Genomic DNA, 14,078 nt, shown 5'->3' with positions numbered 1-14,078 from the left:
AGATAATTCTTCTTCCATTCTTCTTATTCAATGAGATTGGTTAAGAGACTGTGAGTCTCTTGTTGTAAAGGATTCCTGAACATAAGGGATGGGTTGTCCCTGTGTGGTTCAAACTTTGTAATGGATTTTACAAAGATAGTGGAAATCTCAAGTGGGTTGCTTGAGTACTGGATGTAGGCACAGGAAGTGGCCGAACCAGTATAAAATTGTGTTTGCATTCTCTCTTCCCTTATCTCATTTATGCTATTGCAATCAATTTTTCCTTGCATGTTTATAGAACATTATTAAATTGATTGTTGTTGCTTCTTCTACATTCTAAGCCTATCCCTCTTAAGATTATTGAGGCCACAAGGTCCAACAAGTGGTATCAGAGCAGGATTCTTGTATAAAGTTTAAAAACTTTAAGAATAGATATGGCCTCATCCAAATTTCCATTTCCTGAGGTAAATTCTATCAATAGGCTCTTATGTTCAATGGTGAGGGTTATCATTATTGGAAAACCCGAATGCAGATTTTTATAGAAGCCATAGATCTAAAGATATGGGAAGCCATTGAATTTGATTCCTTTATTCCTACAATGGTAGAGAGAAATGCAACTACATAAAAAAAACTAGAAAAGAAAGAAGATGATGATGAAAGAAGAAAGAAGAAGATTCCTCTTTAGCCCCCAAAATGATGAGTGCGATCAACTTGGGCACATGAGATTCAATTGTCCTGTGTTTAAAAGAAGAATGGAAAAATCCGACAAGATGAATTTCAAAGAGAAGAAAGAAAAGAAAGGATACATCACTTGGGAAGATGATGTCATAAATTATTCAAGTGATTCAGAGAAGAAAATTATAAGTCTGGGTATCATGATGAAAGACTATGAAAACGGAGAAGAGCAAAGTCGATACATTGATAGCAATTTCTCCAAACACATGGCATGCATCAAAGTTTATTCATATTTCTCCCCAAGATAAGTGGATATGTGATTTATGAAGATAAAAAACAAAGGCCACATTTCTCCCCAAGAAAAGTGAATCTCAAGAAAAGCGAATATATGATTTATGAAGACAACAAAGGCCACTTGATCAACAAGCCCAACAAGTAATATCAAATGATACCAACAGGTCACTTGTCCTTGATTGATTACTTTTGATGCTTGTTTTCTACTTGAGTTTAGATTGGCCTTGATGATTGATTGATTTTGTTTTTTGATTGATGTGTTTGTTTTTGCTTGATCGATATTCAATGTTTGTTAGCTTGATTGATTGATTATATTTTATAATTGATTAATTGTGGTTGTTGATTGTTTTTTATTGAGTTTTGATTGTCTTTGATAATTGTTTTTGATTGTGTTTTGTTGATTTCTTTTGATTGTATATTTGATTGATTGTGTTTGATTGTGTTTTTGATTGATGTGTTACTATACTTGTTTTTGCTTGATTAAATATTGAATGATTGTTTTAATGCCTTTTGGTATCACTTGATTCTCATACATTGCAACAAGTGGTAACATTTTTCTCCTCTCTATTCATGATTTGTTTTTGATGTTGACAAAGGGGGAGAGAAAGATAAAAGATAAAATAGTAAGGAAAAATTATCTATTTTTTATGAGACAACTTTTTATACATGAAAAGTTGGAAATCTTCAATTGTCTCATATAAGCAATCATTGTAAAACCAAGGGGGAGTAAACTATATGCAAATAGATATTTTCTTTGTTGTTGCTCCTAACCAACAAGTGATTGTCATCATAAAAAAGGGGGAGAATGTAAATCATGAAGATTTTAATGTTATCAAGAAGAATTTGCTTGAGAAAGGGGGAGAATGTAAATCATGCAAGCTTTGCTGATGTCGAGAAGATATCACATGTTTGTCATTATCAAAAAGGGGGAGAATGTAAATGTATGTATACATGAATGTAAATGTATCAAAGTCTTTGCCGAGACTTCAATGTCTCCCTTGGTTTTTTCAAGACTTCCAGGTTTTTGTTGACATACCTAATGCTTCCTATGCTCTTTCTTTTGACAGGTTTCACTAATTGGGCTAGTGGCCGATCAGGTGGAGAGGTTGCTTGAAAAAAATGAGTGTTTTTATCTTTACTTCCCTTTTATCTCCAATAAAAGATAAGTAAAGAGGGGCAACTGTCATACCCTAATTTTGTCTGGGGACGATCGTTGGCTAACATTTGAACTTTTGTCAGCCGAATTAAGCTGCTTAACGCTAATTGTCGCACAATTCGTAGGGTTTTGTGACATTTCAGAGTGAAATATGCAAAATGTTCAAAAAAAAGGGGCAAAATGGGCATTTTTTGGACATTTTCCAGCCCCTGGGCCCACTAGAAGACTTAAAGGTGAAGCAATCAACTCACCTGGGTGAGCTGTTGTGCAACCTCCTCCCCTAATTTTCCTATAAATAGGGGTGAGGGGCTGAGGGGAAGGGATTCAACATCATTTGTAAGGAGACTTCACTGAAATTAGTGAAAAGAAGGAGAAAGAAGAAAAATCAAAGCCGAGGCGCTTCTGTAACGCTTCCGTAATGTTTCCGTGATCGATTTCGTGATCGTTCTTCATCCGTTCTTTATCGTTCATCATTCTTCGACCGATTAGTTTTGTATTTTGAAGCTTTAAATTCATTTTGTGCACCCCTTAGGGGTCCATTCTTGTTTTGTATGTCTTCATCTTCATTCTTCTACCATCGGTATTCTTTTTCTTTATTTTATGCGAGTTTCGACCGATCGTTTAAGTCATAAAATCTTACTTAATCAATGTTAAAATGAATTTCAACTGATCGTTTGTGTTGTAATCTTGTTTAATCACCTTTAAAATAAAATTCAACCAATCGTTTATGTTGTAACCTCGGTTAATCATAAAAAAGATAAGTTTCAACTGGTCATTTACTCTGAAAGTTCTCTATTAATAAGTTGAAAAATAACCAAGTGAAACCAAAGCTAAAATCAACTCACAAATCAAGCTTTTGTCCACAAGAAAATCGCTTGAATCCGTTCAAAGGTCCAACGCTTTAAACGGTCCTTTTTACTTTTATCGGTTAAAATGAACCGTTTAAAAGTCTAAAATCAACATTCCGCATAACTTTTCTTTCTTTTTAAAGAACTACGTAGGTCTGAGTTCCTCATCGCAATTGAGGATACATAGGAGCAAGAGTCTCGCTCTTGTCGACCCCAAAAAGATAAAAAAAACATAAAAAAAGGGAAATAAAATAAATTTGAAGTCATGATTTTGCACATTTGATTAAAGGTTGTCGCTCCTTGTGACGGACACGTGGGGTGCTAATACCTTTCCCGTGCGTAAAGGACTCCTAAACCTTTTATTTCTTAAAGATTCGTAGACCCGCTTTTGGTTTTTTCTAACGTTTTCCTCAAATAAACGTTGGTGGCGACTTCGCGCGTTTTCTTTCTTTGGAAGACACACCCGTGAGTCTCATTTTGCCCTCTCGCCGAAGGGTAGGTTGCGACATTCTCCAAATTCTAATCATTGTTTAAACCATATTTATCTCAAAACCACCTCCCTAATAACCCCTTAATTTCTTTCTCATACACACTTTCCTACATCTGTCATACGCTTTGTGCTTCTCTCTCCCTCTAGTCAAAAGAGAACACCGCCCTTTTTCCTCATCCTCTTCTTCACAAAACATCACTTTTTTTCTATTTTACTGATAACACAACAACATGAGTTAAACAAAAAACACAATAACACCACACAACCATGACAGATAGGGTGTACCCATCGGCCAAGCCCACCGCGATTAATGGCGGTGCCGCTAACCCATCTTTCCTGACGACAAAGGCTCAACTTTACAGTGCAACCCACCCCACCTACTGCCCTCAGCCCCACCATCGGCATGGGTGCTACTGCACCTTTTGCTTCTAGCTGATCTTCATCGTGCTAATCCTTCTCCTCCAGATCAGCGTCGCCGGCAAGGTGTTCTACCTCCTCTACCACCGCCACCACCCCACCTTCATCGTCACACCACTAAAAATCTCCTACCTGAACCTCATCTCCTCCTCCAACACCCTAAACTCCCACTTCGACATCAACTTCTCTACCACAAACCCCAACAAGAAGATCTTCTTCGCCTACAACCCCACCTTCATTGTCATCCTCTGCGACGACATCAACGTCGATGACAACACTGTCCCCAGCTTCCAACAACCGAAGAAGAACACCACGCTCATCAAAGCCTCCATCCTTAGCTCAGGCCACGTGCTCCAAAGTGACAAAGCCTCATGCTTGAAGTCCAGCATGAAGAGCTCAGCACAGCGAATGTCGCTCCCCTGTTTGAAGGGGATGTCAATGATGGTTACGTGGATGCATTTTTCGATAGGTGGTTTGAAAAGGTGGTGGCAATTTTGAAAGGTTTAGAAAGGTGTGATAATGATGGTGTTGAGGAATGTGGCATCGTTTCGAGTTCTGAAGATGAGTTTGTGTGTGAGAGAGAGATAGACAGAGGGATTCAATTCGCTCCTAGATTTTAAATAATTTCAAAAGCATTCCACGACAGTTATATAATTAACTGTCGTTGAACGCTACTTTCTAAGGCGGTCTCTACAAAACCGTCGTCGTCGAAGTTGTCCATATTACAGAATTGCCACCACAAATACATTCTAAGACAGTTTTTGAGAACCGCCGTAGTTTTGTTGTCGCACAATGTAGTTTTTTTAGTAGTAAAGCTATCTCATGTCACATTTTGCTACCAATTCAAGATGCAATTATGACTTAAAATTTCCTATAACAATTTGGGATGATACATTTCATATTTTTTGTGACTAATTTCTCAACTTTGCTACTTTAGTAATGTACAGGGTTTTAAAATTTTCCTAGTGCTATTGGCTCCATTCATCAATCAATGAGCAATGTTTTGGTTTAGACCATTCAAATCAGCAAGTGATCCAAATAGTGACTTCAATGAGTTCAACAAGAAGGAAGCACCTGCTTTCAGGTCTTCTCAAGTGCCTAAATTTTTAGAAGGATCAAAGCGTTATCCAGAAGCATACATGAGTAGTGAAGCAAAACCAATAGTAGTATTTCAAAATTCAATGCTTATTGCTTGGTACTTATCTGTTTAAAGCTTCCCATACAGAAAAAGGCTAAGCAACAAAATTTTGAAAGACAGACATATGCAAAACTTGTACAACTCTAGAATTTGGTTAGAAATTAGAGGTTGAAAAATATAACTTAACAGGAATAAAAAAAGGATGGAAATATACTTAGGTCATGAGACTCATGACTAGATTCATGGCAATGTTGGGTATCTACCAAAAATGATCTATTAGCTTATTAGCCTATTAGCATTTTTCATTGTTTCTAGCATGCTACAAACAAGGCAGGAACAAAGCTCTCGTTGTAGAAGCCAAGCTTAATTAAACTAATACATACAAATTTTTTATTCTAATTTAGTAGAGTTCTATATATAAAAACAAAACTACATACTTGCCTCATTTCAAAAAGAGGAAACAAAATCATTAACAATTACGAATAAAAATGAAAAAACAAAATCCAAGATAAATAATAATGGTTACGATGTATGCTCCTAGAGCTAATCTAAAGTGTCATTTACACCAACATTCAGCTTTTGCACAACAACCATATCCATGCTAGATCAATAATAATGTCCACAAACACTCTAATAGAGAAAAAATTATGTCCCAATATCAAAGAAATGTAAGTTCAAACCTAGTTCGGCACGCGATGACGGTGACTTAGTGTTGGAAATGCAGCGACAAATGAGCAGCAACACAGTGGCAATGGTGCAATGGGCAACAGCAGAGTGACAATAAGGGAGAGTAAGGGTTACATTCCAAAAAGTGGGTGAGAAAGAGAGAGTAAGGTGCCATAAGAAGATTTAGACTTATTATAAAAGAGCTAACATCGGATTTTAAATAAAACTGATGTTATCAACACATTCCACAACATCAATTTTTAAAAAATCGATGTTAAGTTTCTCATAGTAACATCGATTTTTCAAAACCTTATGTTAACTAATTACTAACAACATCGATTTTTCAAAAATCGATATTAAGAACACCCATTTATTTACAGAAATGTCATTATGCCTAATTTAACATCGATTTTTCTTATAACCGATGTTAAATTGGCAATGTTGAATGCTTATTTTGTAGTAGTGAATTTAGGATGGTTGAATAATAAAGGAGATTTAAAAAATGGGTAATTAAATTACATTAAAATGAGTTATTGGCATTAGATTAATTAAATTCATATAAAATTAATTGGATTGAGCTATACAAACTTTTTTTCTAACCCAAGACAACAACCCCCAAACTTTGATTTATTGCTGAAATTTTCTTTTCTTACCGTATGCTTCCTTGGGCTACACCCTTATACAACCACAATGGAAAAAATATTATTGAGGAACTACTATTCTTCCTAATTTTTTGTTATTATCCACGTCAGTGGATTTTTTAGTTATTTTTAAAATTATCCAATCCATGGAAACATGATTCTGCTATACAAATATACAATGGAATTGTGTTTCCATTGCATATATTTGGAATAAAAAAATACAATGAAAACATAATTTTGTTGTATACTTTTATAATGTAATTCATTTCCATTGTATATGTTTGATTTATTTCTTATGTTTTTTTACCCAAAAAATGCACAACGAAAACACAATTGTATTGTACAACTCTACAATGGAAAAAATGATTTGGATGATGGTGTCCCATGGCCACAGTGATGCCACAACTAGAGGAAGGCATCAGAAACACAAAATCTACACTGTCACATAGGTCGACAACGAGACAGTCTCACCATGAAAGGCTCCGAAGAGTACACTATAAGAGGCGCATTGAATTAGTCCACCACAATCCTGTTAATTGCTATTCGTGAGCTTTAAATGCATTAAAAATAGGAGAAAAAGTAGCAATGTACCTCTAATTTATGGTTTCTTTTGTGAGATTTGTAAATAATTTATTCTTGTGTGAGTTTATACAATGGAAACTCCATTTTTTGTTGACTAATGTTGAACTTAATTGGGTTTTTAGGCTAAAGAAGAGAAGATTTTGAAATGTTGCTGAAGGGCTCGCTCAACGAGACAGATTGGCTAAGCAAGGCTCATCCGCTTAGCGAGGGAGCCAGACTCACTAAGTGAAAACAAAACCCTAGAGAATGTTGAGCCAGAGAGCATCGCGCTTTGCACGCAGTCAGCTCGCCTAGCGAGGACATTGTCTCTTCTCACACTTAGCGAATCCAAGCCCACTTAGCGCACAGCCACTTACTCGTGCTCAGCGAGGCTCACTGAGCACGCCTTCATAAGCTGAGAAGCCCAAAAGTCTTTAAAACACTGACAATAGAGGGAAGTGAACAGACAAGCAGCGTGAGAAGGAAGGAAAAAGGCACCAAGGCTGAAGATAAGACTTTCTCTTCATACTTTTACCATTTTCTTTCATTCCAACATCATTTCACCTTTGTATTAAGCCCCCCTTGCTAATGGAGGGCTAAACACTTCATTGTTAGGGAGTTTTTCTACTAAGCACTCTTGATGTAAAACTTCTAACTATCTATTTAATGTTATTGCTAGTGTTCTCTACTTCTATCTATGTTTATTTTACATATTTGTGTCTTGATCACCCATTTATATGCTTTGTTAGGTTTTGAGTATTGGAAAATGCTTAAAGTCCTTAGAACTTGGTAGAGCAGCTAGAAGTCTGCATTTCTAGGAATAGTGTGTCGTAATCTAGTAAATGTTGCATCTTGTACGTAGTGCAGCTCGCTTAGAATGAGTTTGTTGAGGAATCAAGAACAAAACTAAGAGGGTTAGGCTCTTTCATGTGAGAAATTATGGTTAGAATAATTTGACGGTGCAAGAACATTAGAGTAATATTAAATAGAGAAAAACTTATTTAGTTACGTCAAGAGAAAGTTCAGTAGAATACTCCCCGACATTTTTATCTTGATATTTGTTGTGTTATACAGTTTTGCGTTTGTTTTGTTATGCATTTTTAAGTCTAGAAAAATTAATTAAAGAATTTGAAACATGAATGAGTTCATCTACTTTATTTTACTGCAATTGAAAATGTTTACAATTTGAATATACGTCATCTAAGTATAACAAATTCCCTGTGGACATGATACTTGGACTTACCGTTTAAATTACTACTTGTGCAAATTGGTAAACTTGCCAATCGGGATAACAAATCCCACATCATCCAAGAAAGATGGAAAAGTGGACAAGTTTAGCAGAGGAAATGAATGCGAAAATGCGTAGCCTCTGAAACTGCTCACCTTCTTTTTTAGTCATACAAAATACCTTGAAGAAAAAAGGAAACAAAAATGATTGTCAACATAAGAAAGGAGTGAAAAAGAGGACAAAAAAGGTTTATTCGACATCGTCCTTAGTCACCAAAATACCCTCAACATGAAAACAAAAATGAATAAAGCTTAAGGTATTTTGGATAACTAATGAAGAAAACAAAACAAAAAAGATGTTGAAGAAGAAGCTAAAGAGAAAAGGGGATATATAGGCAAATATGATACTAATAGGTAGCCAATAAGAAAGAAGAAGCATTAATCAAGGCAGGTAAATGTGAAATCTATTTTGCTTAAGCAAAAATTCGGGAGTAGTTCTCAAAAGGAGAGAAATTTACAAATATTCAATGAAGTACAAAGTCAATTACACTAAACCAACACTCGCAGGAGTCTCAGAAAAATAGAGTTAAGAGAATTATGCAGATAATCCAAAGAAAACCTAGTTAGTGCCAACAAAAGTGTTATATAGATAAAATATAAAACAAGGACCCAAAGGTCAAATAAAAATATCACATAATTCAGGAAAGTCGGAAAAGCAAAAAAAAAAATTGGGATACTAATAAATCCATCAACCACTTCTTGAATGAAAAGACACTCAACAATTCAACTTTCTACTTGTTAAGCCGACATTGTTTCTCTGAAAAATATCAACTCAGGGACAACTGTTTCGAGGTAAATGTCAACTTTTTACTTGTTAAGCCAACATTGTCTCTTTGAGACAATATCGACTCAGGGTAACTGTTCTGAGGTAAATATCAACTTTCCACGTCATGGGCACATGGCACACAACTTAACACAAATTGATCTACTTAAGGATAACAAGTCGGCGACAAGTTCAAGAGCAGCATAAATCGAAGATGACCAACCTATGATAAGTTTATGATAACTCTCGAAATGGGATCCCCAATGCAAATACTTGTAATAAGACGTGTGACTACATAATGCCACGATAACAACACTATAAATAGATACTCTGTAATAACATTTAACAACACAACATTACATTCACACTGAAGTAATGTCACAACAACAACACTAAATAGATACTTTGTAATAACATTTAACAACAACAACACTATAATGGATGAGAGTCAATGGTAGGACGAATTTGTTGTACTTTTTGAAATTCAGGGATAATTTATTTTTTCATCTTTCGAGGATCCAAGTGTGGGTGCTTTACAAATTCAAGAATCAAATTGGATATTTACCTTAATTCCTTTAGTTATATTGTTATGATAACTTGTTTTCAATGCATTGTTTAACAACAACAACACTATAATGGATGAGAGCCAACGATAGGACGAATTTGTTGTATTTTTTGAAAATTCAGGGACAATTTTTTTTTTCATCTTTCGAGGATTCAAGTGTGGGTGCTTTACAAATTCAAAAACCAAATTGGATATTTACCTTAATTCTTTTAGTTATATTGTTATGATAACTTGTTTTTCAATGCATTGTTTTGATAATTTTTTACTGCATTGTAATAATAACTAATACTATATATACCTAAATATTTTAATAATTATTTTTATGAATTTTATTTTAGACTACTGAAAGTTATACCTTATTATTTTTAAAATATGATAATAAAAAAAAATAATTGATGCTAGAGCTTTTAGATATGACCCAAGAAGTACAAATAAATATGGAAAATATGCATTGTTTAACCACATTAAAATTTTAGTCCAAGATACGCTTCACCAATAACCATTATCTGCACGCAAATTAACACATTCCTGTTTCAAGTCACTTGATGGAAATAAATAACGTGGAAGAAAAGAAAGATGATTGCTTCCTTTAAGAATGAGTAACTGACTTCAACTACACTTAAACAATATTAATATTCAGTATTCATGAGCCTTTTTCCTATCGGTTTGATTTTACTATATAGTTATTTAACTTGATGTTACTCATGTTAGAAGATCAATATCAAATAACGCGTGCATATTTTTTATGAGCATGATAAGTGCATTAAAAACCAAGCTTTATGTCCTTTTGTTTCCATATTGGTCACTTTCGCAAACAATATGATGGACTTTTCCTTCGTAAATCATTCCCTAAATTATTGAACTCTAATAAAAAAATGAAAATAAATGTCATTTCCGCAAGAACAAGATATAACAGATGTTAGGTTGTGTCCAAGGAACAACAAAAAACGGTCTCAATTACTACCTAGGGTGGTCAGATGATTACCTACACGCTAAGCCTTCCCACACCCCCATTTTTTTAGCATATTTAAAACCCCAAGTCAAGTCTTATAATTCTTAACTATCTTCTTAAATCTTCTTATTATAGCTCGAACCCAGAAAAACTCTTCTCTCGATCCTTCTGAATTTGCGGATCCAGCATTCTATATCCATATGGCTTCCTCAGAAAGCACAAAACAAGAGGGTATGCCATAAATTTAATCACCTTTCTTTTTTTAAGATAAAATATGTATTAAGTTTCTCAATTTTTTCGCCATGTTAGTTTCTATGTATTTGAAAAACAATGACTTTACTTCTCATATTTTTTTAATTCTTTTTATAATTGGTAAATTTTGTTCCTCTTCATGAAACATAAGATAACAAGGTGAGGGATGAAATTCACTATTACGAGGAACAAAAATCATTGTTTTCAAAATTTAGGGATTAAAATCAATGTTGATTAAAAATTGAGGACTTGGAACAAGTTTTACCTTTTTTATGTATCTTTTATCTTTGTACCATTTCCACTTATACGTTATATATCTTCTTATAACTGATGTATGTATTTGCAGGAGTAGTTGGTGGTATTGGGGAGAAACTCATTCCACTTCATGAAAATGTTCTGCAGAAGCATGCTGCATTCTTTGACAAGAATCACGATGGTGTTATTTACCCATGGGAGACATTTCAAGGTTTTCTATTCTTTAATTAATGTCATCGTTAAGGTTTAAAATTATACGTTTTGCAATTCTAAGCAATGTTAAGGTTAATTTTAAAGATGTTTGGTATATATTGCGATTGTCATTGCGGCCACTCATTTCACACGTAGAAGTTTGGAGGTTCCTTCCATGTATCTGCATGGGACAAAAAAAAAAAAAACAACTTTAGTGATTTACATAGTTTATCAATTATTTGTGTTTATCATTTTTATGGTGGGTTCCGATTAAACGTACACAGGCTTACGTGAAATTGGAAATGGGATCTTGTCGTCCGTTGGACTTTCTCTATTCATCAATTTGGCTCTTAGTCAAACCACTCGACCAGTACAATTCTTTATTCCTTAAAACTTTTTTTTACATTTTTATATGTTTATTTGTGTATTCAATTGGAAAAAAAAATATACTAACCTAAATTCTTTGTTCGTCTCAGTTTTAATTACATCCAATATTATTTAAAATTTTAGGCGTTTATCCTTTACCCAATATTATTTTCAAGATCATATTATTTTTTTTCATCAATAATGACTATAAAATAATGATTTACATATATGTAGTTCTCACTCTTTTCTTTATGAGTAAAATTTTATTCGTTATGAGTATTATTCAAATACTTTAGTTGTCATTTATTAAAAGTTAATATAAAAGCTTTTAATAATGAGAAAAAAAGAATTATGCAGTGACACTATTATTTAATCACAAATATCCATGTATATATGCTAAATTTGTTTATTTTTAAAATTAATATCTTAAAAATCATGCAAATAGTGATTTAAATTATTTTACATTTAACCATTAAACTCTCCAATGATTATCATTAAAAAATGAAAAATGAGCATAAACAAGTTAATTAATGCATATATATATATATATATATATATAGACACAAATAAATAATTAATTAATTAATACTAACTCGTCAAGAAAAAAATTTTATCTATTAACTTTCTTTTTACAGAATCTATTGTAACCACTTACCTGGTTTTGATGTTCAGGGAAAGTTTCCATCTCTACTTTTCCCAATAGAAATTAAGAATATCCAACTCGGCAAACACGGCAGTGACACTGGAGCCTATGATACTGAAGGAAGGTAACTGTTTTCACACATTGGATTTCATATATCTTTGTTGCTCTGCTGCTATATATTAATTTGTGATAATTCTTTTAGGTTTGTTCCTTCAAAATTTGAAGGAATTTTCACAAAACATTCACATACTCATCCAAATGCTTTAACATATGATGAGCTAAAGGAGATGCTAAAAGCAAATAGAGAGCCCAAAGATTTCAAAGGAAGGTAGGTTTGTCATTAATTTCTATCATGATATGGGATTGTTTATTTTATTGAATTATTAATTATTATTTTTTTCGTAAAAAAAAAACTTAAAAAATCAATAAAATATATTGCAACCATAATGAACAGGATTGGTGGCTTGGTTGAATGGAAAGTCCTTTACAAACTTGCCAAAGACAAGAATGGCTTACTACAGAAGGAAACAATCCGAAGTGTTTATGATGGAAGCTTGTTTGAAATGTTGAAAAAGGAAAATTCTGCACGCAAAAAGAATTAATTCAATCTTTAGTTAGTGATCTATTTTTTCTTTAATATATATAGACACAATAATGTGTAAAAGGAAGAAGCTTACTTGTTCAAGGGTGGCGAAGTTGATTTTTAAGAATATATAGATGGCCATAATACATTAGAATTTCCCAATTTAGCTTGTATTTGGGTTTATTTGTTTAAGTTAAATAATGTATCTAAGTTATTAATTTATCGTATTTGGAATTTGTAATGATCGATAAAAGCAAAGTTACGTTGTTTGTCTTTGGGTTTACATATCAAGTTAAATTTATCGTACGTTGACATCTATGTATAACACAAGATAGCAAGAAAAAATTGAAATAATTTAACAATGAGTACTTATCAGATTAAGTTTAAAATATGTTTTAAGTCCATAATAAATTAAGAATTTTTGTTCTGATAGTTGTTAAGTAATTTTTGTGTTATATTAGATCTTTAATATATTAAAAAAAATATATGTGTTCATGTCGTTAGTGGGTCTTCATTTTTATTTTTTTTGCTAAGGTGCGCATTAAATGTGTTACTGAGCACTAAAGTGGACTTTGTTAAGAAATTAGTCAAATTAAACTAAAATGTGTTTTAAATATAAATTAGCGAATTTTATTTTATGCCTTTAATAAAAAATTGTGTTAATTAGTTATATATTAAAGATTTTATTTTGTGTTTCTATCATCAATGAATTTAAGTGACGATATGTCAGTTAAAATTTTTGAAATGATAAAAAATAATTTTTTTGTTGTTGTAACTTCAATTTAAACTGATTATAATAAATATTTTGAATTAAAATTAGTTTTTTATTTTTACTTAAGATTAATTTAAAATAATTAAATAAATTGATTAATTATATTTTATAATGAAATAAATTCAAAAGATAAAAATATTGTTTTGTTGCTTTATGTTTTTAGTAATTTCCGCTTTGGTCCTTTAAGTTTGCAATGTTACTCAACGATCATCCCATCAATCTTTTTTTTTTTTGTGAGCAAATAATTTATGTAAAATTAACTATGTTTTTTATCTTCAAATTTTTTCAAGTTTTCACTTTTAGTCACTCAATAAAAATATGATTGATTTTAATCTCTAATGTTCATTTTTTTTTCTTTTTTCATCCCTGACGTTTAAATTTTCCGTTTTATGCTGAGGTGGCAGTTTTTCGATTTGCAGCTGTTTATTTTATAGCATTCAAAAACATCCAAAAAGATGCTTCATTAAAATGTCCAGACAAATTAGAAAAGTTACTGGTGGTTTAAAACCGTCAGAAATTGTTTTAGTAGATCAGGTCGGAAATTGAAGATTTTTATGCACAATCGGATAAAACTCACGATAGC

The 14,078-nt window shown here is 32.7% G+C and overlaps 1 protein-coding gene and 1 pseudogene across 1 annotated transcript; both read left to right on the top strand.

Annotated features, from left to right (window-relative positions):
* The first annotated feature begins 3,709 nt into the window (after positions 1 to 3,709).
* On the top strand, positions 3,710 to 4,357 carry LOC114368312 (annotated as a pseudogene).
* Positions 4,358 to 10,514: 6,157 nt separating this feature from the next.
* LOC114367276 (probable peroxygenase 4) lies at positions 10,515 to 13,006 on the top strand. Its single transcript, XM_028324427.1, has 6 exons — positions 10,515 to 10,663; positions 11,031 to 11,150; positions 11,416 to 11,501; positions 12,170 to 12,264; positions 12,343 to 12,468; positions 12,595 to 13,006. Exons 1-6 carry the CDS (start codon positions 10,633 to 10,635, stop codon positions 12,740 to 12,742), a joined length of 606 nt encoding a protein of 201 aa, XP_028180228.1. The 5' UTR covers positions 10,515 to 10,632; the 3' UTR covers positions 12,743 to 13,006.
* Positions 13,007 to 14,078: the final 1,072 nt, after the last annotated feature.

Source organism: Glycine soja, chromosome 9 (assembly GCF_004193775.1).
Source record: "Glycine soja cultivar W05 chromosome 9, ASM419377v2, whole genome shotgun sequence".
Classification (NCBI taxonomy): Eukaryota; Viridiplantae; Streptophyta; class Magnoliopsida; order Fabales; family Fabaceae; genus Glycine; species Glycine soja.
The sequence above is the reverse complement of the archived record's forward strand: the minus strand, read 5'-3'. Positions and strand labels throughout refer to the sequence as shown.